At 35.9% G+C, this 24,953-nt stretch overlaps 1 protein-coding gene across 1 annotated transcript in view; it reads right to left on the reverse strand.

Annotated features, from left to right (window-relative positions):
* The window catches only part of CLASP2 (cytoplasmic linker associated protein 2), a 176,983-nt gene that overhangs the window by 79,084 nt on the left and 72,946 nt on the right, over positions 1 to 24,953 (reverse strand). Inside the window, 8 exon segments of the mRNA XM_036868146.1 lie at positions 5,266 to 5,439; positions 6,504 to 6,559; positions 8,794 to 8,961; positions 9,934 to 10,011; positions 11,198 to 11,257; positions 14,079 to 14,149; positions 19,823 to 19,958; positions 22,750 to 22,895. Of these exon segments, the coding sequence (XP_036724041.1) occupies positions 5,266 to 5,439; positions 6,504 to 6,559; positions 8,794 to 8,961; positions 9,934 to 10,011; positions 11,198 to 11,257; positions 14,079 to 14,149; positions 19,823 to 19,958; positions 22,750 to 22,895 (889 nt within the window).

Here is a 24,953-nt window from a genome sequence, read left to right on the forward strand (position 1 = left end):
ACCCCCAGGTTGGGAAGGCTGACTTGGGGCTGAGAACCTTCACTCCAGTGGGTGGACTTCTGTGGTATAATTGTTCTCCAGTTTGTGAGTCAACCACCAAGTGGTTATGGGATTTGATTTTATTGTGATTGCGCCCCTCCTACCATCTCACTGCGGCTTCTCCTTTGTCTTTGGATGTGGGGTATCTTTCTGGTGAGTTCCAGTGTCTTCCTGTCGATGACTGTTCAGCAGTTATTTGTGATTCTGGTGCTCTCACAAGAGGGAATGAGCAGACGACCTTCTACTCCACCATCTTCTATTTATTTATTTTATTTCTTTTTGGCTGTGTCGGGTCTTAGTTGTGGCACATGGGATCTTCATTGAGGCATGTGGGATCTTTTGTTGTGGTGCACGGGCATCTCTCTAGTTGTGCCACATGGGATCTTCATTGAAGCATATGGGATCTTTTGTTGTGGTGCGCGGGCTTCTCTCTAGTTGTGGTGTGCAGGTTTTCTCTTCTCTAGTTGTGGCGCGCAGGCTCCAGGGTGAGTGGGCTCTGTAGTTGTGGCATGCAGGCTTAGTTGCCCCACGGCATGTGGGAATCTTAGTTCCCTGAACAGGGATTGAACCAGTGTCCACCGCATTGTAAGGCGGATTCTATACCACTGGACTACTAGGGCAGTCCCTCATTGCTAGCATTTAGAAATACAATTGATTTTTCTATATTGATCTTATCTTCGGTAACTCTGCTGAACTATTAATAAGCTCTAATCGTTTTTCTGTGAATTTCCTAGGATTTTCTATATATAAGGCCATCTTTTCTACAAATAGTTTCAGTTCTTTTCCAATATGGATACCTTTTATTTCTTTTTCTGGCCTAACTGACCTGGCTAGAACTTCCATGCTAATGCTGTTAGGAAGGGCAAGAGTGGACATCCTTATCTTGTTCCTGATGTTGGGTGAAGCATCCAGTCTTTCATCATGACGTATATACCACCTGTGGATTTTTCACAGATGTTCTTTATCAGGTTCAGAAAGTTCCCTTCTATACTAGTTTGTTGAGTATTTTTATCATGAGAGGGTGTTGGAATTTGTCAAATGCCTGTTCTGTATCTACTAAGATGATCATGTGATTTTTGTCCTTTATTTTACTATATGGTATATTATATTGATTAGTTTTCATATATTGAAATAATAATGCATTTCCAGGAAGGTAATGTTTCTACCACAGAAAAGTTTTATGAAAATTAAAAGCACTAATCAACCCACTGTTGACATCTTTGTAAACATCTCTGTCCAGTCTTATATATAAGAATGTTCATGAATATTATTCATAATAATAAAAAACCAGGAAACAACCAAGATGCCCACTAACAGTAGAACAGAAAACTAAATTGTGATATATTCATACAATAGAATATTGTACATAGAAATATAAATAAATGAACTTTAGCTACATGCAACAACATAGATGAATCTTAACAAAAAAACAAACAAAAAAACCCATCTTTGTCCAGTCTTTTATCTGTGTATAATTTTATACAAAATAATGAAAGTATCACACATTGTTTGGTAGGCCGTATCATTTGATCTTTGCTAAAAATATGACTTGTTGGGGCTTCCCTGGTGGCACAGTGGTTAAGGATCCACCTGCCAATGCAGGGGACATGGATTTGATCCCTGGTCCAGGAAGATCCTACATGCCATGGAGCAACTAAGCCCGTGCACCACAACTACTGAGCCTGAGCTCTAGAGCCCTCGAGCCACAACTACTGAGCTCACGCACCACAACTACTGAAGCCCGAACACTCTAGGGCCAGCATGCCGCAACTACTGAGTCCGCACGCAGCAGCAAAGACCCAATGCAGCCAAAAATAAATAAAATTTTTTTAAAAATTAAAAAAATATGACTTGTTAATGGCTGCATAGAATCTGTAAGGATATATCATAACTTAATCACTCCCTCTTTGTTACACATCAAGGTTGAATCTAATACATCTATTTTTAGAAACATAATGAATATTCCTTTTATTTCTTGGCATAATTATCTATAAACATTGAATTCCTGGCTCAAAACTCTCAACATTTAAAAAAGCTTCATGGGTATTATTAAAATGCCACTCAGATAAAGTATATTCCATGATTACTTCACATCAGCACTTTTAAACACATTCTTTATGAATAGTAGGCACTAACCTTAACTTTCTTGTTGCATTTACAGGTCTTTCAGTTTGCATTTGTTTGATTACAGTGGAGGTCCAACATCTGTTTGGGGGTTTTGGGGGCAATTTTGAAATATGCTTTTCTCGATATATGTAAAAATTTTTTCTATAAAAATAAGCTCATTTGTTTCTCATAGACTTATAAAACTTGCTGACATTTTAGCTTTTTTTGTAGTATTGGCAAAATTTTTTTCCCTTTTAATTTTCAGTCACTTGATTTTATATTTTCACACTTAAGATTTCAATCCTAACAGATTTTCCCTCATGGTTTTCTGGCTCTTTATGCTTAGAAATTTCTTCTCCAATCTGAGATTACATGAATACTCAACTACTATGTTTTTGTCAAGATGCTTTATATTTTTGTTCAACTTCTTAAGTCATCTGGAATAAATTTTTATACGGTATGAAACATGGTTCTAACTTAATTTTGTACCAAATTGTAAGCCATGTGTCTAAACACCATTTACTGTATAATTTATGCTTTCTTCATTGAATGCAGCTATGCCACCTTTATTATGTACCACATTCACACCTAGAATCTCTGCACTTCCTATTGTGTTCCAATGATCTGCCTGCCTAGTGTTCCATGAGTACTACCCAAGAGAAAGAAAAATGAAGCACAAAACAGAGATAAATAATATGGATAACCAACTTCAAACTTTTAGGGTTGATGGATATAAAAAACAAACTCTGAATAGCTTTGGGAATATATGTTTAAGCTTTTTTTTTTTTAACATCTTTATTGGAGTATAATTGCTTTGCAATGGTGTGTTAGTTTCTGCTGTATAATAAAGTGAATCAGCTATATGCATATGTATACCCCCATGTCCCCTCCCTCCTGCGTCTCCCTCTCATCCTCCTTATCCCACCCCTCTAGGTGGTAGCAAAGCACTGAGCTGATCTCCCTGCGCTATGCGGCTGCTTCCCACTAGCTATCTGTTTTACATTTGGTAGTGTACATATGTCAATGATATTCTCTTACTTCGTCCTGGCTTACCCTTCCCCCTCCCTGTGTCCTCAAGCCCATTGTCTACGTCTCTGTCTTTATTCCTGTCCTGCCCCTAGGTTCATCAGGACCATGTTTTTTTTAGATTCCATATATATGTGTTAGCGTACGGTATTTGTTTTTCTCTTTCTGACTTACTTCACTCTGTATGACAGACTCTAGGTCCATCCACCTCACTACAAATAACTCAATTTCGTTTCTTTTTATGGCTGAGTAATATTCCATTGTATATATGTGCCACATCTTCTTTAACCGTTCATATGTTGATGGACACTTAGGTTGCTTCCATGTCCTGGCTATTGTAAACAGTGCTGCAATGAACACTGTGGTACATGACTCTTTTTGAATTATGGTTTTCTCAGGGTATATGCCCAGTAGTGGGATTGCTGGGTCGTATGGTAGTTCTATTTTTAGATTTTTAAGGAACCTCCATACTGTTCTCCATAGTGGCTGTATCAATTTACATTCCCACCAACAGTGCAAGAGCGTTCCCTTTTCTCCACACCCTCTCCAGCATTTATTGCTTGTAGATTTTTTGATGATGGCCATTCTGACTGGTGTGAGGTGATACCTCATTGTAGTTTTGATTTGCATTTCTCTAATGATTAGTGATGTTGAGCATCTTTTCATGTGTTTGTTGGCAATCTGTATATCTTCTTTGGAGAAATGTCTATTTAGGTCTTCTGCCCATTTTTGCATTGGGTTGTTTTTTTGTTATTGAGCTGCATGAGTTGCTTGTATATTTTGGAGACAAATCCTTTGTCAGTTGTTTTGTTTGCAAATATTTTCTCCCATTCTGAGGGTTGTCTTTTCATCTTTTTTATGGTTTCCTTTGCTGTGCTAAAGCTTTTAAGTTTCATTAGGTCCGATTTGTTTATTTTTATTTTTATTTCCATTTCTCTACGAGGTGGGTCAAAAAGGATCTTGCTGTGATGGATGTCATAGAGTGTTCTGCCTATGTTTTTTTCCTCTAAGAGTTTTATAGTGTCTGGCCTACATTTAGGTCTTTAATCCATTTTTGAGTTTATTTTTGTGTATGGTGTTAGGGAGTGTTCCAATTTCGTTCTTTTACATGTAGCTGTCCAGTTTTCCCAGCACCACTTATTGAAGAGGCTGTCTTTTCTCCATTGTATATTCTTGCCTCCTTTATATAAAAATAAGGTGACCATATGTGCGTGGGTTTATCTCTGGGCTTTTTATCCTGTTCCACTGATCTATATTTCTGTTTTTGTGCCAGGACAATAGTGTCTTGATTACTGTAGCTTTGTAGTATACTCTGAAGTACAGGAGCCTGATTCCTCCAGCTCCGTTTTTCTTTCTCAAGATTGCTTTGGCTATTCGGGGTCCTTTGTGTTTCCATGCAAATTGTGAAATTTTTTGTTCTAGTTCTGTGGAAAATGCCATTGGTAGTTTGATAGGGATTGCACTGAATCTGTAGATTGCTTTGGGTAGTATAGTCATTTTCACAATGTTGATTCTTCCAATCCAAGAACGTGGTATATCTCTCCATCTGTTTGTACCATCTTTAATTTCTTTCATCAGTGTCATAGTTTTCTGCTTACAGGTCTTTTGTCTCCTTAGGTGGGTTTATTCCTAGGTATTTTATTTATGTTTAAGCTTTGGCTATGATTCAGCTTTGCGGTTTTCCCATATTTCCAAAAGGCTTTAACTTCTTGGTAAGGGAACTGAAGTAGGAGAAAGAGAATGGAGAAGCTGGGTACAAGACCAAACTCCCTTAGTATCCAGCAGTTGGATGTGGCTGTAGTGCAGAACTTTGAATATTCTATAGGCAAATCATGGAATAAAGAATTGTTCCTTTGATTAAGATGATTAGGAGAACAACAGGTGGAAAAGTAGAAACAAGGTACTTCAGATACCTCAGAACTACACTGCAAGGACAGAATCATATAAAACATATGGACTATCCTTAACTAGCAAGAATGAAATAGAAATGATAAAGATATTACCATCATCAATCACTGAAATTGATGATGATTCACTGCTTCCCTGAGACCAGGGAGAAAATGTTGTACAATTTCCCACAGTTAGCTGTCTTACCTAGTGATGCGTAGGAACCTGGATTCAGGGCACCTGCACCTAACCGCCCACTTCGTACAGCCTGCCCAGCAGCATGATGTGCCTTGGCACCAGCAGCAGCATTCACATCAATATCACTTCGTGAACGCTGTAGGCTTCCTGGAAGGGAACTAGCTTTGCTGCTGCCTGCTGATACTATGAAAAACAAAGGAAAGGTAACCTATATTATTTCAATCACTGCAAACGGCACAAAAATTATATAAACTTGAAATCACCATGAGATAATCCATGATGACAAATGGTCAAAAAGGAAGTAGTGGCCAAATGGATACTAGAAAGTACTTTAGATTATTTTAAAATCAGAATGCCTCAGTTTCAATGCTGTCACAACTAATTCTTCTTGGACAATTTTCTCAATATTTCTCTGCCTCATTTTCCCCTTTCATAAAATGGAAAAAATAACTATACTTTGTAAAGTTCATAGGACTGTTTTATAGATGAAAGGATGATGTTTATGATTGATTCATGAAAATGAGGCACTGTTACAAGATAAATAGATGACGGCGGGGCTATTTTTTAACTATAAGAATAATGCAAGTAGAGCTAGCCTGGGGGTAGAATAATTCAGAAAATAATGCAGGTTCTGCCACTCTTAGGTAATGCCAATTAAGTCATTAAATTTCTGGTCTTTAGTTTTTCAGTTTTAATGAGGAGTTTTATAAACTCTGAGTTATGACCCATTAATAGGCTGTGAAATCAACTAAATGGGTCATGACAGCATTTTAAAGAAATGAAACACAGTAGAAAAGAGAATGCATCACAAGTAAGGGTAAGCAGGCTTCCTGGAACTTTGGATTATACTATATATGTATATTTATATACAATATACTACACAGCATATGTATATTGTATATATATAATTATATACACTACATTGTATATATGACATGTAGTATATGTATATGGTATACAAACACAGGTATAGTATTAGGTGTGGTATTTACTATGTAAAATGATTTTCTCATTGTGGTTCATATTAAAACAGTTTCAAAGCTACTGCTTTTAACTGTTTAGCTTTAAAGCTGTTCTAATGTGCTTTTAAAACTTTTAAAGTGTAACTTTGTGTTTTAAACTTTTCAACCCTTGATGTGACCCAGAGTGAGAATATCTTTTTACATAGTAACTTTTACTTTATTTATAGTCACTTTTACTCTATTAAGTAAAATATGCTATGACTCTTAGTTAAAAAGGCAATTTACCTCTTCCAGCAACAGTTGATGGGTTTGCTGTAGACCATTTGGAAGAAAAAGGGCGGCTGCAAGGTAAAAAGAAATACTTTTAGTAAGATGACATAATTTATCACTCCTCTGACAAAAATTAATGAAATACCATTGAGTTTTCCGAAGAGTTGAGACGTATTTCTGATTTCAATTTTCCTTTTACAAATCACTTTAGAACAGTTGTTGTCATATATCAATGGTATCTAAGTTAGCTGTGAAGCAAAAATGAAATAACTAGCATTGAATAAAGACTGTAAGCTCTACAGAAACAGGGAGCAGGTTGCTGTTGTCCACTCTGGTCCTCAGCACACACTACCACAGGGAACTCAATAATAGCACTCTCCAACACTTCTATTCTGAGATATTTTACTTAGAAGGAGAGAAAGGTAGTATTATTGCTAGTACACAGGGAATTCAGTGTAACCAAGGCCTGTTTCACCGAAGTCATAATGGTTGTGGCCATTGGTAACTCGTGCAGTTACCCTGTAGGTATAACACCATCTATAGCAGTTCTATTAAGTGTTACTGCATGGGGCAACAGAAACAAAGCTAAGGACTACTGTTGAGGATAACATGTATGATTAGAAAGCAAAACACCTAGAATCAACTCAAAGAATCCACTGCCTCCTTTAATATCTTTTTTGATTATTTATCTTTAATTACTATGGTACTCTGAAGCCCATAAATAAATATCTAAGTATGTGAGAGAGTCTGGAAAGTATATCTATGTATGTATCTATCTATCTATCTGCCACGCTGTGTGGCTTGTGGGAGTTTTAGTTCCCTGACCAGGGATTGAACCCAGGCCCTCGGCAGTGAGAGCATGGAGTCCTAACCACTGGACCGCCAGGGAATTCCCTGTCTACAAATTTTAAAGGTAAGGGGAAGAGAGGTTAATGACAGAGTGTTGAAAAACATTCTTTAAGTTATTATTATCAAATGGTAAATTTGGTAGTTGGTTATTAAACCCAGTATTATATTATTTTTATAATTGTCCCCTAAAATTGTTACTCTAATAGGTTGAGGCAGACCACTTCAAGTCCACAGATTTTAAAGTTGTTTGTTTATGTTTAAAGATGTTCTACTAGAGTAAGAAAATATCTTGTTTAGATCCTTGCTATTCAAAGTATGGTCCATAGACAAAAAGCATTGACATCACCCAGGGGTAGGTAAAAAATGCAAAATCTCAGGTCCCATCCCAGATTTACTGAATCAGATTCTGCATTTTAACATGATCTTCAGGTGATTCATATACACTTTAAAGTTTGAGTATAGTAAATCAAAGTAAAGGGAAAAAAAGCAACAAAGCTCATTTGAGGTGAAGGATTTATCACAAATTTAAAGAGAAGTTTAAATAGGTAATTATTCCTACAAGAATTGTTTTTAAAATCAAATCATATCTGCTTTTACTCCGAAAACATGTAAGTCACTGAACTTTTATTTAGTACAGTACTCACAAGACCCTGTGAGTGCTTCCTTGAATTTTGTGCCCTAGGTGCCTCCCAGTCCCAGTTCTGTACCAGAGAGTTGCAAAGGCAAACAGCAATCTTTGTGGGGTTAAGGTCCTAAAGAGATAGGAATTACAGGGAGGTAAACTGACATTCTGTGAGCTGCTCTTCCCTGGGGAAATCTTCAGGTACTTGTGGCCACTGCTAGGGATCTTAGCAGTCTCATAGGGCTAGAGAAACAGAAAATAGGGGTAAGCCAAGGCAGCAAGGGTTTGAGGTAGCCAACATAATGATGAGTGGAGTTACAGAGAAGTGGGTCAGATACTAGATAATTTCGCCCCTTTGAGGGATCTGCTGAAATCTTAAACCGTGCAAGAGGCGAGGAAAGAAAGCAGTGGAGTTTTTACCAGTCACAGTGCTGTGTAAGAGTTCTGAAGATGACTTCTGAATCTCCGTTATAACTCTTCCACTACAGTGTCCTAGAAATGGGCTACTTACTATATTGACTATTTTCCAGGTATTAAGAAAAGTATACAAATTAATGCTTTCCAATCTTTTTCACAGACATGAACATATTCTAACAAAACATGTTTGAACATATTCAAACAAAATTTGAATCCCTATACTCTTTACCTAATGAGAAGTTATACAAGTATGTAATCCAACCCCTGAGAAAACAGACCAAAGAAAATAAGCACATTCAGTCATCATTCTTTCAAAAAGGCTTCAAGTGAAAGCAATCAGATATTCAACCATCCAACTTGAACTTTGTGGAGCTGGAGAGACAAAGAAATCAGTAATTATCATTTATATGACCTTACTTGAGACTTTCTTGTGAGCTAGATGAGGACCTGTCTGATTGTGGAAGAGATGCTACACTGCCAGAACTCTTTAAGTAAGTTTGAAGACTCTTCTGATAAGATGGCTCAAGGGAATTATACAGTGTTTCAGCTTCACCAGGAAAGTGGTTTCTAAGACCCATGTAAGTCCTGTAAAACAAATGAACAAACAACAAAAAGTAACAACTTTGCATTATTAGACATTAACCGTAAAATGTTTACGTTCAAGAAGAACAAAGGTTTTTAAGCCCATAGGTTTTTTTTTTTAATTTTTAAATTTATTTTTGGCTGCGTTGGGTCTTCATTGCTGCACACAGGCTTTCTCTAGTTGCGGCAAGTGGGAGCTACTCTTCGTTGTGGTGCGCAGGCTTCTCCTCGCAGTGGCTTCTCTTGTTGCAGAGCAGGGCTCTAGGCGTGTGGGCTTCAGTAGTTGTGGCTCGTGGGCTCTAGAGCTCAGGCTCAGTAGTTGTGGCACACGGGCTTAGCTGCCGCTCAGCACGTGGGATCTTCCTGGACCAGGGATCGAACCTGTGTCCCCTGCGTTGGCAGGTGCATTCTTAACCACTGTGCCACCAGGGAAGTCCCCCATAGGTTTTTAATACACCCACAATGTGCCAAGTAGAATACTTTCTATATTTAACAAGTTTTGGTAGAAAGATGGCAAGCTTTTGAGAAAAGGAGATCTCAGTTCAAAAGCTGGCTGTAATCCTTACGGCCTGTGTGGCCTTGGGTAAACTCCCAAATCTCCAAACTTCAGTTGCCAATATAAGGAGATAGTACCTTTGTGGGATCATTTTAAGGATTAGAAAATAACATATACCTACTGCCCTACACAGTATCAGGTACATATTAAATGTTCAATAAATTAGTTATTTTTATTCACAGCAAAAGTGAGTATGTTATGATGGAACAGGAATACTGTTGAATGTACAAATGACAATGCTACGTGAACTGTTAAGACACCCAGTACAGATTTAATGGAGAAAAATCAACCTCCATTTTACTAAAGAGCTAATCAAATAGAATACTTGGGACACCTGAATGATATTTTCATTCTCCCAATATAATTCCTGTCAAAGAAAAGACCAAAGTATGTTTAAACTGTCAAAAATATAGACTTACTTTCTTGCCTCCACTCTGGCCTCAGCATCAGCATCATGAATTCCCTTCTTAATAGTTTCAACCAAGACGGCTGCATGTCTATAAAATAAAACACCTTTAGATTCATGTGTAAAACTATGTATTTCACCATAAATGATACTGCCTATACATTATGCATCAATCACAAAGGGGCAAGGGAGATAAAAAGATAATTAGTACACAATAATAAATCTAAGATTGCAAGATTTCCTAATAATCCATCCCATACATTTCATTCATGTATGGTTTCCTTCTGACAAGTCAAACATTATAAACCTGGACATAATTATTTTTAGATGGAGTCCAGACATATAGCACTCAAATCTCAAATTTTTTATGAATTTAAAAAAACCTTTTGTGTGGTTCCTCACTAATCTACCAATGTATAAAATTATTTGCTAATAGTACGATCAGTTATAATCTAACCAAACTGAATAGCAGCTGCCACAAAAGAACTTAAAGAAAATTTGGAATTATGTCATGCCTGCAGTAAACAACAAATTCTATTTTTTAGAAATGGGTTATGAATAGATTTAATGATTTCCATGAGAATGGAAAATCAGCAACGTGTTCAACATAAATGCATGTATATCCCAAGCTTCAAACTTGAAATTAATGGAAATACAGCCATGCAAATAGCCAGTGACCAACATTTTCCTCTTGTTCATCTCAGAGCTTCACTAGACGCTGCCCAGTGTATACTTGACCAATGACACCTGACAACTGGTGTGGAAAAACTTTCCAACAAATCTCTCTCACCTTTTTTTTTAATGGCCGCGCAGCGAGGCTTGCAGGATCTTAGTTCCCTGACCAGGGATCAAACCCGGGCCCTGGCAGTGAAAGCGCCAAGTCCTAACCACTGGACCACCAGGAAATTCCTCTCTCACTTTTTTAATCTCTTTCCTCTGAAAGGAAGTGCCTTTCTTCTATCTTAAATCATTCATTACTTGATAAATTGCACCTCAGGAAACCTATCTCACGTGACTAGAAATACATTTTAAAATATTTGCCCAATTTAACCTGGAACACCTATGTAACCCATTTACTAAGAGACCCTCACTCACCCCACAAAGAAGAAAATCACAGCTGTAATGAATAAGAGCAGCACCACAGCTTTAAGGGAAAATCAGTGCTAATAACTTTTAAAGCAAAATGAGAAATAATGCAAAACCAGTCACATCAATTTCTAAAGAACCGGTGACAATGGGGAGGGGAGGGTGGTGGGAGAGGAATAGTCAATGCATACCTTTCCAATGAATGAGTCTGCCACTCCTGTAACAACAAATCTAAAAATTCAAATGAACGCCTGAAAAATAAAAGTTAATTATAACTAAATGTCATAACAATATACTAAGTTATATTAATTTATAACTAAATGTTAATTAACACTTTCTTCTATAATATTCCACTTTGCCCCCTAAATTAAAGCATAAGACATGTTTTTAGATATCTTTACTGTCAAATAATTAATTTATTAATTTAAAAAATAAATTTCTTTATTTATTTAGTTTTGGCTGCATTGGGTCTTTGTTGCTGGGCACGGTCTTTCTCTAGTTGCAGCAAGCAGGGGCTACTCTTCATTGCAGTGCACAGGCTTCTCATTGCAGTGTCTTCTCTTGTTGCGGAGCACGGGCTCTAGGCACACAGGCTTCCATAGTTGTGGCTCACGGGCTCAGTAGTTGTGGTTCACGGGTTCTAGAGTGCAGGCTCAGTAGTTGTGGCACACGGGCTTAGTTGCTCCGTGGCATGTGGGATCTTCCTGGACGAGGGCTCGAACCCGTGTCCCCTGCATTGGCAGGCAGATTCTTAACCACTGTGCCACCAGGGAAGTCCCACTTAACTTATTTAAGGCTCCAATTATTCCTATGCTTAATAGTTCAAAAAGACCTTAAGGGTTCCCCATAATTTTAACTTAAAATGTTTGTCAAATATACAATTTAACTTAATTTAAAAGATATTTTACCAAACACCTACTGCGTACTAGAAACTGAAGACATACAATGGTGACCAAGAAAGCTGCGACGGATCTTCCATTTCTACATTTGTTCCCTTAAATATATATGTAAATGATTCTTAATCAAGTATTTGGTGTTTTCTCCTTAGCCTTCTGGTTCTCAACTTCTTCAACTGTCTCATTCTTGAGCTTTTGTTCTTTCTTGGCATCTGACGACACAGCTCTGCCCTGTTTTTCTTCCTTTATTAACACTTTCCCTCCACCTACCCTTACATAGGTGTTCACCTGGTTAGTGCTGATCTCAGCCCACTTCCCTTTTATAGTCTTTTCTTGGGCAGTATCACCTGTACCCTTAGCTCTATCAGCTGTACTTCTCACACCTAGTCCTTTATCTCCAGCACTGGTTCTTCAATTCAGCCATTAAGTCAGTGTCAACCAGCTCACAGACATCTCTACACAGGCAGTGAGTGTCAACTCAAACACTACATACTGATACAAAACAACAAATTTAATTCTTACCCTCTCAATTCTACTCTTGGAGCCCATATGATACAGATTAGAAAAAAGAGAAACATGGAGGTTAAATTAATTTGCCCAAAGTGATAGAGCACGGCCTTAAACCCTGGCATTCTGACTCTAGAGATCACAGTCTGAAGCACTTGACATCACCTTTCTCATCCATATCCAATTATCAAGACTCATTTCTATATCTGAAATCTCCTGAATTTATTGAATAAAACCTCCTTCAATCAATTATCATAAATACAGCTCTAGTTCGGACCCTGCCTCTCTTACACGAGCTGTAAGAAGTCCTACTTAATTAAACCAGTGCTTCTCATTGTCCCTTTTTAATTGCTGTTCATAGCTGAAATAAAAACTAGGATGGATGACATTACCTCCTCACCAAAAACTGCTAATGGAACAATATCAAAATTTCTCTTCCTGACATTCAAAGCCCTCTATACTTTGACTTCAATCTATCCCCTTCTTCCCCTCAGTCAGCCTCTTTTCCTACTGAATCCTCCCATTTATCATGTGTTCTGGCCTCAGTGGCCTGTCCGATGGCTCTGCAGCACACAGCATAGCTTTCCATCTCTGCGTACATCATATCCAACTCTTTTCCCTTACAGGTATTGAATTGCTCCCCATTTTCAAGGTAATTTTCTGATGCATTTCCTGACTTCCTCTTCTCTGTCACATTCTTATTTCTCCAATTACCATTTTCTTCAATGTAAGACAGAGATTGGTAAACCTTTTCTGTAAAGGGCCAGATAGTAAATATTTTAGGCAGTAAATATTTTAAACTTTGAGAACCACATAGTCTCTATTTTATATATTTTTCTTTCCCCCTTTTTAACTACCCTTCAAAAACGTAAAAAACAGTCTTAGCTTGTGGGCCATACAAAACTAGACTGTTGGACAGATTTGACCAGTGGGCTGTTGTTTGCCGACCCCTGACATAAGAGAGAGGTAATTAAACAACTGTCCCAAAACTCTGAATCACTTACAGGTAATAATGATGTCTTATTTTTCCTAACATTCAAAGTACTTAAATAAACATATTTATCAAACAAATAAGGGGAAAGAGTTCTTTACAATTTTCTTAAATATCCAATGCACAAATCTTGTTTTTGCTGTCTTTATTATTCATGGAGATAGTGATGATATTAAAGATTGTAGAAACCATAAGGAGAGAGAGAGAGATACTGACAGACTGACGTGTTATGGCTGCACACTCTGTGCCAAACACTATGTTCAATTCTACCATTGTGTTTCTCATTTAACCCTCACAACTCCATAGGGTCCACATTATTAGCCCCACTAACATACGAAGACACTGAGATTCAGGGCTGTTAAAATAACTGCCTGAGGTAGGACAATCAGTCACAGTTGTAGGACTCTAGGTAAGGGCTAACTCTAGACTCCATACTCTCTGAAAACCAAACAACTAGTGGCCCAAATAAACCAAACCTTAATAGGATAAAACTGAGAAATGTGCATAGTCATAACAAGCACTTTGTTCCTTTTTCCCTTATATGACATAAGATTAAAAAATTTTAATAAGGTTTCTAGAAGGCAAGAAATTGATGACAACTAATTTTTGCACCCAACTAAGAATTAAACATAATGCAATATTCAACATAAAGCTATACTAAGTTTTTTCAAAACTTACCTCCTTACAGGAACTGATTTTGATGTGCAATTGCTTGTTATTAAAGGTATAAGTCTGGGTACATGAGTATGCTGAAAAAGATATTTTAGAAGAGGTTGAAAAATACTGTGTACTTTACATAATCTCTTCTTCTATTTGCCTTGCATTCAAGTATTTAGCTACATTACAACAGAACAAAAATACCATAAAATCAGATTTTGAAAGAAATTAAGACCAGTCAAAAAGTTTCCCCAAATTAAAGTAATAGTAATGATATAGTTTCAGAAGGGCAGATGTGATTGTAATATTAAATAATAAAGACAAGTTAATTGTATAACTACAGAGAACTGTTAGGACAGTGTACTTTGGGGGGATGGAGCACTAAGAGGGACCAGGCATGTACTGGTCTTATTTTCTGACGTACTGCTACTGCTGGAGAAGACAGTAACTGCTATGTCATCAAAGCAGGTTATCAGAGTGAATCTACATTAACTACTGGGAATGCACTTTGAAATCGTGATTTTAATTGAACTTTCATCCTGGCTGAACCACAGCTCTCTAGAATTCAGGTAAAGGTCAGTATATACAACCTTCTGGTTTCTATTAGTAATTCTTATGTTCTTCTTTAGTGAAGCAAACACTAAAAAGTTCATAATTGACATAAGAATAAAATAGTAACCTAAGCATACGTATTTGATGTTTTAAATCTCCTATTTTTCTTCTGAGCTAATGGTACGGGTTGGGTTCTCTAGGAGGCAGGCTCTGAGATGGAGTTTAGCATTCAGGATATTAAGAAGTGCTCTTGGGATCAACACCGGTGGAAGGGAGGAGAAGGAAGCAGGAGTGAGCAGAAGAAGAAATCAATCTGTGATACGGCCCAAGGACATCTTTGCCCAAAGCCGAAGCTTTGGGGAGCTCTGGAGCTAAAATGGTCCTTCAGAGTAGTCTCAAATTGGTCTAAGATAGCCACAGCGCTATACTTCCACATCAATCAGTTATTAGACGTGGGCCATAACCAGGAAGGGGCAAGACCTTGGGAAAGGCAGCTCTCTGCAAGCTGAGGCAATCCTTGAAGAGGCTGGCAGCTGAAGACTGTCTGCCCACATTGCTTCCAGTCCTGGGGAAACAAGTCTTTCAGTGAAGGAGAACGTGAATGGCACATCAGCGTGTGCCACAACTAACTCAACCAAAATTAGAGGGAAAACTTTTTTCAGTTCCTACAGAGGGAAACCACCCACAGACCTGAAGTTGTTCAAATGAGGATAATGCAACACAGTGCTGACCTGCATATTATTCAACTGTTACATTCAGCGTGGAAGGGCTCTGTGGACCTGGCTCCCTTAGAGCATCCAGAAGAACCCATCCCCAAACATTACTGTGGCGTTAAAGCCCAGGGAGACTCCCTAGCCACAACATACTACATAGGAGGTCTCACCTACCTTCTTCCTCCTCTCTCATAACCTCCTCAAAACCCTACTGCTGACTGATTAACCCACATCCAACACAGTGGCAGGGATGGGGCAAAAGACTAACCTAACTATTGTTACACCATACTCGGGGGAGCTATACCAAAGGAAAATAAAAAGTGACCTTCACAATTACAGATGATGCATTCAACCAAACACCAAGTCAGAACCTGGGAAACAAAATATAGAAAACAGGAAATAATGTAAAACAACAACAACAAAACACCTGATTTGTATTTTCAGTGAGATCATAAGATAGTAAGTAGAATTTAAAGGAATTTTTCCTGAGAACATATACAGCTGTAAGACAGAAAACAAAAAAATATTTAGGAAATGATAAATGACAAACAGAAGCAATAAATAAATGATCCATGAAAACTAACATAAATTTAAGGAAACTTCATTTTAGTCAGAAATCTGGCTCCACTATGTAAAGAAAGCACTAATGAAAGATGATCTACTCCAAGGCCTGCCGTGAGGGAACTCCTGACACAGAGACTCTTCTATAAAGCTTCCTAAGGTGGTGTTTTGTTTTAAATTAAAAAATCAAATGATATCTAACTTATTCTAGAAACAATAAAAAGTTAAGAAAACAATTGAGTGAAAAGGACATAATTCTGAGGGAAAAGAAATGTGAACCTGAAGTCCAGTTTTTGAGTTCCTGTAAAAGGGCAAAGAAAAGCCATTTTGAAATACGCAAAGATAAATATATATGAAAATTGAGAACACACTAAAATCACAGAAAAATTTTAAATGGGAAGAGTTTCCTAATAAAGATTGGGCAGGAATAAAGGCAGCAAAAAAAAAAAAAAAAAAAGCAATTAATTTCAATTGCTGAAAATGAAAATGTCTTTGGCTCAATTTAATTTAATGGTTAAGGGGAAAAAATGACATGAATAAGATAAAATATATACTTTTTAAAAGGCTGGGGAAGTAAAACAGAGGTTTTATTCCTGACACTGACAATGAGTAAGAAACTTCTAAGAAAATAATGAAACAGGTAAGGAGCAAATACAATGAACATAAAACAGAAAAGATAGGAAAGAAAAAATACTATTTCAAGATGGTAGTAGTCAAAAACTTTCACCATACATAAAGTACATGAAGCAAGAATTGTTAGGAAAATAAAGTTGATAAAAACTAGAATCAGAATTTTCCAGATAAAGCAGCTTTTTAAAAAATGAGACCATGAAGAATTTGAATAATAAACAAACTAGATTTAGTAATGAATAAAGTACCCTATAAATGAATTCCATATTTTGCAAATACTAAAAGACTATCTATCTAAATTTATGATGTATTAGGATACTAACAAAATTCAGGTGATTCAATGAAGAAGAAATTGTACAACCAAATTGTATGATCAGAATATCATGAGATTATAAAATGATAAGAACAAAAGAACCATTTGAAAATGCAAACAATATCTTTATGTAATTCAAAGAGAAAGTTGAAATGGAAATTACAAATGATTGAGAATTATAAAATAAAGAGAATGTGATAAATCTAAGTCACTGGATGCTGCTAATGCCAAACTCAGAAGAAAACATTATAATAAGAAAGCGTTGTAATATTAAACAACAAAAACTATGACAAATTATCTAAGGATATACCACAAAAATCTAGGGGGAAAAAAAGAGGTAAAAGCCACAGCAAGTCAAAGAAAGGAATTAGAAACACAAATGTAGAAACTAAAGAACTAGAAAAAATTAAAGAACCCATTGGTACCAATAAAACAAACTTGAAGCTTATAAAAAAATCCATAACAATACCTCTAGCAAGTGTTTTGTTTTTTTTTTTAAAGAACATATAATAATATAATAAGAAAAAATGGCAATATAACCACAGTGGAAGAAACTTTTTTTTAAATTAACAGTATACAACCTCATGCCAAGGAGTCTTAAAATCTATATGAAATAGATATTCTGAGAAAACACAAATAACCAAGAATACTTCAAAAAGAGATGCAAGAACGCCCAGTCTAAACCACTAGAAATATTACTGGATAACTTAGAGTCAGCAAACCCTAATAACAAAATATGTTAAACAAAAAAATTACCGAAAATTCTACAAAAGACTTATATTAAGTAAATACCAAAATCTTAATTAGCCAACTGCATCTAGCAGCATCATAAGGTACAATGGCCAAGCAGAATTTAGCTCATGAATGTACAATGGATAAATGAAAAGAGAACCATTTCTAAAGATATTAAAGGGATATTTGACAAGATTCCACATCTATTGTTGACCAAAATTTAGCAAAATAGAAATAGGAGGAAATTCTCATAACCTAATGTAAAGTATCGAGAAAGTTATCCCAGACATCATATTTAAACTACTCCCATTAAACTCAGGGATAAAACAAAGATTTCAATAATTTCCACTATTTTTGAACACTGTTATGAAGGTGCCAGATTTAGTGAAGCTTACAAAAATATTAAAACAGAAAGAAACGAACATTTCCATAGATAGATTCATAGATTTCTTCATAGGCACTGGATTTAATTGCTGAAAAAACCTTCTGGTACAGCAGTATTAGAAAAAAACATCACTTAACAGGAGAGGACAAACTGATCACAGAAACTGAAAAGGCATTTAAAAAATAGACCTATATATTTATGGAAATTTACTACATGAAAACAGTGGTATTTTAAGAAAAGACTGAACTGTAATTCACTACATGCCACTGGGTCAAATGGCTTTGTAGTTGGGGGAAAATGAAGTTAGATACCTGTATTTCACACAGAAATAAAACTGAGTTAGATCTAAACCTAAGAAACAAAATCATGAAAGTTTTAAACAATTGAATATTTTTATAATTGAGAAATGAGGAAGGTTGTTTTAACTATAACAAAAACCACAAAAGGAGCATTGTCTCAAAGCAAAAAAATTTCAAATTTCTATATATAACAAATGATAACTTAAACAATATTTGAAGAATTGACAAACTGGCACAAAATATTTGCAACATAGAATTAATTTACAGTCATCCATCAGTGTCCACAGGGGTGGTTCTAAGACCCTGGGAGGATCCCCAAATCTGTGGATGCTCAAGTCCCTTATATAAAATGGTGCAGTATTTGCATAAAACCTACACACATCCTCCTGTATACTTTAAGTCATCTCTAGATTACTTATTATAGTTAATACAATGTAAATGATAAGTAAATAGTTGTAATTACTGTAAATGTTATATAAATAGATGCCAGCAGGAGGCAAATTCAAGTTTTGCTTTTTGGAACTCTCTGGGATTTCTTTCCCCCCAAATATTTTTGATCTGAGGTTGGTTGAATCCACAGATGCAGAACCCATGGATAAGGAGGGCTGACTGTCCTTATAACGTATAAAAAAGGCCTTAGAAATAAGTGAGGAAAAAAATGCACAAAGTATAAACTGGCAATCCAAAGAAAAACTATTAAAGAAAAAAAAAAAACCTGTCTCTAATAATCCAAGAAATGCAAAGTAGAATATGAAATAATATTTCAATTATTAAATTTTTAAAACCTTTAAGATACTAATAATGCACAATGTTGGTAAAGGGTGGAAAGAAAGAACTTCATAAACCTCAGGGAGAAGAATGGTGAGGACAATTTAATATTATGTTCTTTAATAGAGAACTGATTTAGACATTAAAAAGAATTATTTGTATGGACAAGGGAAGCTGCCCAAGTACATGAAGTTTAAAAAGTGTAAAAAAACATTATTTTTACATATATGTAAAATACAAATGCTACATTTACATTTTGTAGTAAATATAGTTTGTATAGGCAAGAACAGAAGTTTGGAAAAGTACATACTGAATGGCTAGCGTGGTTAGTTGTAGAAGAGCAGAATTCAAGTGTGGAAGATTTATTTTTTTTAACTCTGTTCTTTTGGGCACCTTCAAGATGTGGATGATGAGAAATATTAAGAATTTGTCTGTCATCTTTTACCACTGTCTCTAACTTTTTTATTGTTTTACATTTGCCTGCTACCACCTATAATGTGGTTATACACACACACACACACACACACTCACACATGTACATGCATATTATGTCTATTATATTCTGTATGCAAGCATGTTTACTTTGTAATCCTCTGTACTATTTAAATGTTCAATAATAGCTGTGTATTACTTTTATCATCAGAAAAATAATTCAAAAGTAATTTTCCTTTGGGGTTTAAAAAAATACCAATGATTTATTTAAGTACACTGAGAGAGAGACATACAGACAGAGAGGTGGACAAACACACGGAAAGAAAGATAGAAAAAAGAAAAGAGAACAAAAGAAAAGAAAGGAAAAGAAAAGAACTTACCCGAATTATGAATCTGATTGCTGCACATCCAGAAGTTGCCATGACTTTTGCACTATTGGGGACGAGATTAAAAAGTGTAGGTACAATGGCTTCAGCTCCATGATCAAACTTGTTTCCCAAAACTGTTGAAAGATGGCTATAAAGGAAGACAGAAAAATGTTTTTTAAAAAAATAGTTTAACATTAAATATAGGTAGGACCATACAATTTTAAAATATTCTTTTACTGAATTAACAAAATTTTTATTTTAACCAGTTCCAATGGCAGAAAAACAAAAGAGAGAAAGGCAAGTGCAGATACTACCTACTTCCTTCTTTTCCCCGTCCTTTTACTGTCGAGTGCAAAGTTGAAATTTGGCATTTTAACCATCTCTTTGCAATGGAGAAGTCATCTAATCTCAGAATTTAACCATTAACATGACAGGTAAAACACTCAGCTCTGACTGTACTAACTTTAGTCTTTATCCATTGGATATTTCCACTCTGATGTCCCAATATCAATCTTAAAGTCAACATATTTGACAAATAAGTAAAATCTTTCCCAAATCAGTACTCCTCTATTTCTTTCTTTTTATTTTTTTAAATTTTATTTTTGGCTGTGTTGGGTCTTCGTTGCTGCATGCGGGCTTTCTCTAGTTGTGGTGAGCGGGGGCTACTCTTCATTGCATGTGCGGGCTTCTCATTGCGGTGGCTTCTTTTGTTGTGGAGCACAGGCTCTAGGCACATGGGCTTCAGCAGTTGTGGCATGCAGGCTCAGTAGTTGTGGCTCGCAGGCTCTAGAGCACAGGCTCAGTAGTTGTGGTGCATGGGCTTAGTTGCTCTGCGGCATGTGGGATCTACCCGGACCAGTGATCAAACCCATGTCCCCTGCATTCGCAGGCGGATTTTTAACCACTGCGCCACCAGGGAAGTCCCAGTACTCCTCTATTTCTATTAATGAGAAATATTAATATTTCGGTCACAAGTACTCCCTGACATCTTTGGTGTAGGATTTCAGAATTCTTGATTGAAAATAGAACTCTACCATACATTGATTAGTTGGGTGACTCTAAGGACGTCTGTCTTCTCTTTCCAAATTTGTAGTTAAACAACTAATCCAGGCTAATTAATTTAATATGATTTTGGGTAAAACACTTAGGAAGAATGCTGTAATTACAGTTCTGACAATGTTTGTGGAATTATTTAATTTCTATATAACTTATATCTTATCTAAAATACATGGTTGGGGTACAGTTAGCTCCAGAATTTCAGGTTCCTGGTTCAAAGAGGTACTCAGACTCAGACTGACTTACTAGTGTTCAGTTATACCTTCAGTTTTCCAATGTGAAACTCAAATCAGAAGCAGAGAGGTGCCACCTGTGCCCGGATGTTGCTGTCTTCCTTTAAAGAGTGTAAGAGTTTTGTTCTGGTAGGCCAGTGATGTACTTTGAAATCAGCTTGATCTTTATAAGCTTACTGGGAGGGGTGGCCTGAGAGTACTGCAGAGTACTCAGCCTCCAGAGTAGCCTGAACAGTCCTATTCCTATACAACAGCCTTTCTGGGGTCTCTACTGAATGCCCTGGGTGTTCAACAACGTTTCTCCAGTCTGGCTCGTCAGAACTTGAACCTCTCCCGGCCCAGGTGAACTCTGGGAGTTGTTTTTTATCTTATAGCTTCCAGCAGTTCTTTCCAGTCCTCAGGGAGTTGTACCTTTCACATGCACAGATTAGTATTCAACTAGACTCATGGGATCCCCTATGCAGATTTCTATAGCTCTTTTTCTGTATATCTCTCCTCTCCAGCGTTCTGCACTGCAAATTTTAGCCACTTCAGCTTTCGGAACCTCCAATCTGTTTCTTCTTCAACTCTGTGAGACTGCCTTGCTCTGCCTGGGTTCTCCCTCCCTCTCCATGGTCCAGAAAATGCATCCAGGTCAAAACTGTGCTGATCATACTGTTCAACTGACTTGTTTGTTTCAAGAATTACACTCCTGCTCTGCCTGCTGTCCATCATCTGTACATAGTTGTCTTACATATTTTCTCCAGTTTTCTGCAAGAGGGCTAATCCTGTACCAGTTGTTGCATCATGGCAAGAAGCAGAATTCCCATCACGGACTATTTTTGAAGGTTACAATTTGTGGATTTTTGTTTTGTTTTGCTATCAAGAGATATTCAATTATTTTGGTATATTGACTTGTATCTAGCAATCTTGCTACATATTCCCTTAATTATAATAATTTATCTATCAATTCTTATCATTTTCTGCATGGATAGTTATATCATTTGTTAATAAGGGCAGTTTTGTTCCTTTTCTTGCAATCCTCATAGTTTTTATTTCCTGAGGGTTTTTTTATTTGTTTGTTTATTCTGTTTTGACTAGGACATCTAATACAATCCAGATTATAAATATTAATAGTAGGCATCTTTGTGTTCCCTCTCTTCAAAGTAATACAACAACATACACAACAAAGTATTCTGGTCGGGAGAAGTGGTAAAAGGAGTTTAAGTGTTCTACCATCCTTAAATTTTAGAAAAATATAAACATACAAAATAGGTTTAGACTTTGATAAGTTAATGATGCATGTTATAATTCCAAGACAACTGCTAAAATATCAGAAATAAAAAGCTTAATATCCAAATTAGCAAAGAGAAAGTTACATATAGCCAGTTCTCAGACCCATTCACTTTCTTCTTATACTCACAGAGTTAGTGACCAAAAATCCACCAGTAGACTTTAGACATATAAACATATTTTAAGGTTGGTATAAAGTGCTATTAAGAAAGATTTTTCTTTTTAATCACACAAGTTTAATCCTTATATATATGATGTTTGGAACATATATATGCTTTTTTGGGGTTATCCTGCTAGTGCTTTACTGAATAATCACTGAATCAATGAGTACAAAATTCGTTCATAAAAAATACTTATCACAAAAAAGAATATGCTTACGCCACAGTGATGCAAGCTTCTCTAACCACCTGGGATCTAAGATCCTTAGCTGAAAGTTTAAGTGCTCCATCCAACAAGCGTAAATGTTGGAAAAAGCCATCATATTGTGCAGCTCCAGCAACAAGCAATGATCGAATTTTCTTAAGCTGAAATAAAGAGAATTTTCATTACTGACATTAAAAAGTGGCAGTGCAAAAAAAAGCTACCTAAACTTCACTATTGGAACAAAATTAAAAATTTTTTCATTATATTTCATAATTATATTCAGACATTTTAACAGCATTAAATGTATCTTATAAATAAACATGCAAACAAACAAAAAAGCTTTCTGGAAAAGAACATTATAGATTTAATTATATGCATAATAGACATGTAATGTATGAGTAGGTAAGTAAATTTTAAAGTTTTAAGGGAGTCTTTTCAAAATTGTCACAAAATACACATTAAAATAAAATTTACCATTTTAACCATTTTAAAGTATACAACTTAGTGGCAATAAGTACATTCAAAATGTTGGGCAACCATTACCACTATCTACTAAGAAGCCTATTTTTAAAAGAACCAAATTTGGAAACTATATTCATCCATATGCAAAAGTAAAAAATCAAAAGGATCAACCATTAAGTCATCACCATCTCCAATATTTTAACATTATCACACTTACTTTGTGACACAAATAGCTCTTTCTCCCTATTTCTAAACCTTTAAGAATAGGATTGCCAAATGTTTTCCATATAAACATCATGCATACCTAATAAAATTAATCAGTCAATTGAGATACACTCAGGTGCACATCTGTGCTCACACATACAAGCTAAAAGTTTACCTATCATACCCATTATTATGTATAACTTCATATTAAATTCTGTGGTTTTCTAAATTTTTAAAGATATCTTTAAAGATGAATTAAGGATGGAAAACATAAAAATAAAACACTGTGGATGTTAGAAAAACATCTGAAAGAACAGTTATACAATCTTAGGGTATATAAGGTACGCAAACTATCATAAGCAGAAGAGAAATCAGAAGGCATCTAAACAACTAAAAAAAATTACAATATGGTAGGAAAAAATTATCTGCAATATATAAGCACAAAAGACAAATAACCAAATATTAAATTGGGCAAAATAAATATAAGAAAATGTGTTCAACCTTACCAGTGATAAGCAAATGCAAATTACAACAAAGACACATCATTTGCCTTCATTAGATTGGCAAAAGTTAAAAAGACTCGATAGCACCCCGTAATAGCTCTTACTGTTAAGATCATGGATGACTAATACCTTTGTTCAAAATATTTTGGCAATGTCTACTAAAATAAAATTGCATCTACTCTTTACCCACCAATCTACTTTTAAAAATTTAAGCTATAAAAATAAAAACACCATTGTTACAAACATGTGCAAGGATGTTTATTGCAATATTGTTAAAACAGCACAAAATATAAAAACAAGTCCATCCAAGTTTCTAGAAACATACAGCCCACCAAAACTGAATCAAGAATAAATAGATAATTTGAACAGTCCAACTGCTAGGAGTGAAATAGAATCTGCAATAAAAAAAAACTCCCTGCAAACAAAGTCCAGGACTGGATGGTTTCACTGGGGAATTCTACCAAACGTACAAAAAACAACTTATACCAATCCTTCTCAAACTCTTTCAAAAGACTGAAGAGGAGGGAATACTCCCAAAATCATTTTATGAAGCCACCATCGCCCTGATACCAAAATCAGACAAAGACGCTACCAAAAAAGAAAATTATAGGCCAATATCTTTCATGAATATAGATGCAAAAATCCTCAACAAAATATTAGCAAACTGAATCCAACAACACATAAAAAGGATCATACACCATGGTCAGGTTGGATTCATCCCAGGGTCACAGGATGGTTCAACATACGCAAATCAATGTGGTCAAAAGCCACATGATCATCTCAACAGATGCAGAAAAAACATTTAATAAAATTGAACATCCATTCATGGTAAAAACTCTTATCAAAGTGGGTATAGAAGGAACATATCTCAACATAATAAAAGCTATTTTTGCCAAACCCACAGCCAATGGTTTATGCCAAACTCAAACCCAATACTCAATGGTGAAAAGCTGAAAGCCTTCCCACTAAAATCTGGAACAGGACAAGGATGGCCTCTACCACTTCTATTCAACTTAGAAGTCTTAGCCACAGAAATCAACAAAAAAAGAA

Source organism: Balaenoptera musculus, chromosome 11 (assembly GCF_009873245.2).
Source record: "Balaenoptera musculus isolate JJ_BM4_2016_0621 chromosome 11, mBalMus1.pri.v3, whole genome shotgun sequence".
NCBI classification, from domain to species: domain Eukaryota; kingdom Metazoa; phylum Chordata; class Mammalia; order Artiodactyla; family Balaenopteridae; genus Balaenoptera; species Balaenoptera musculus.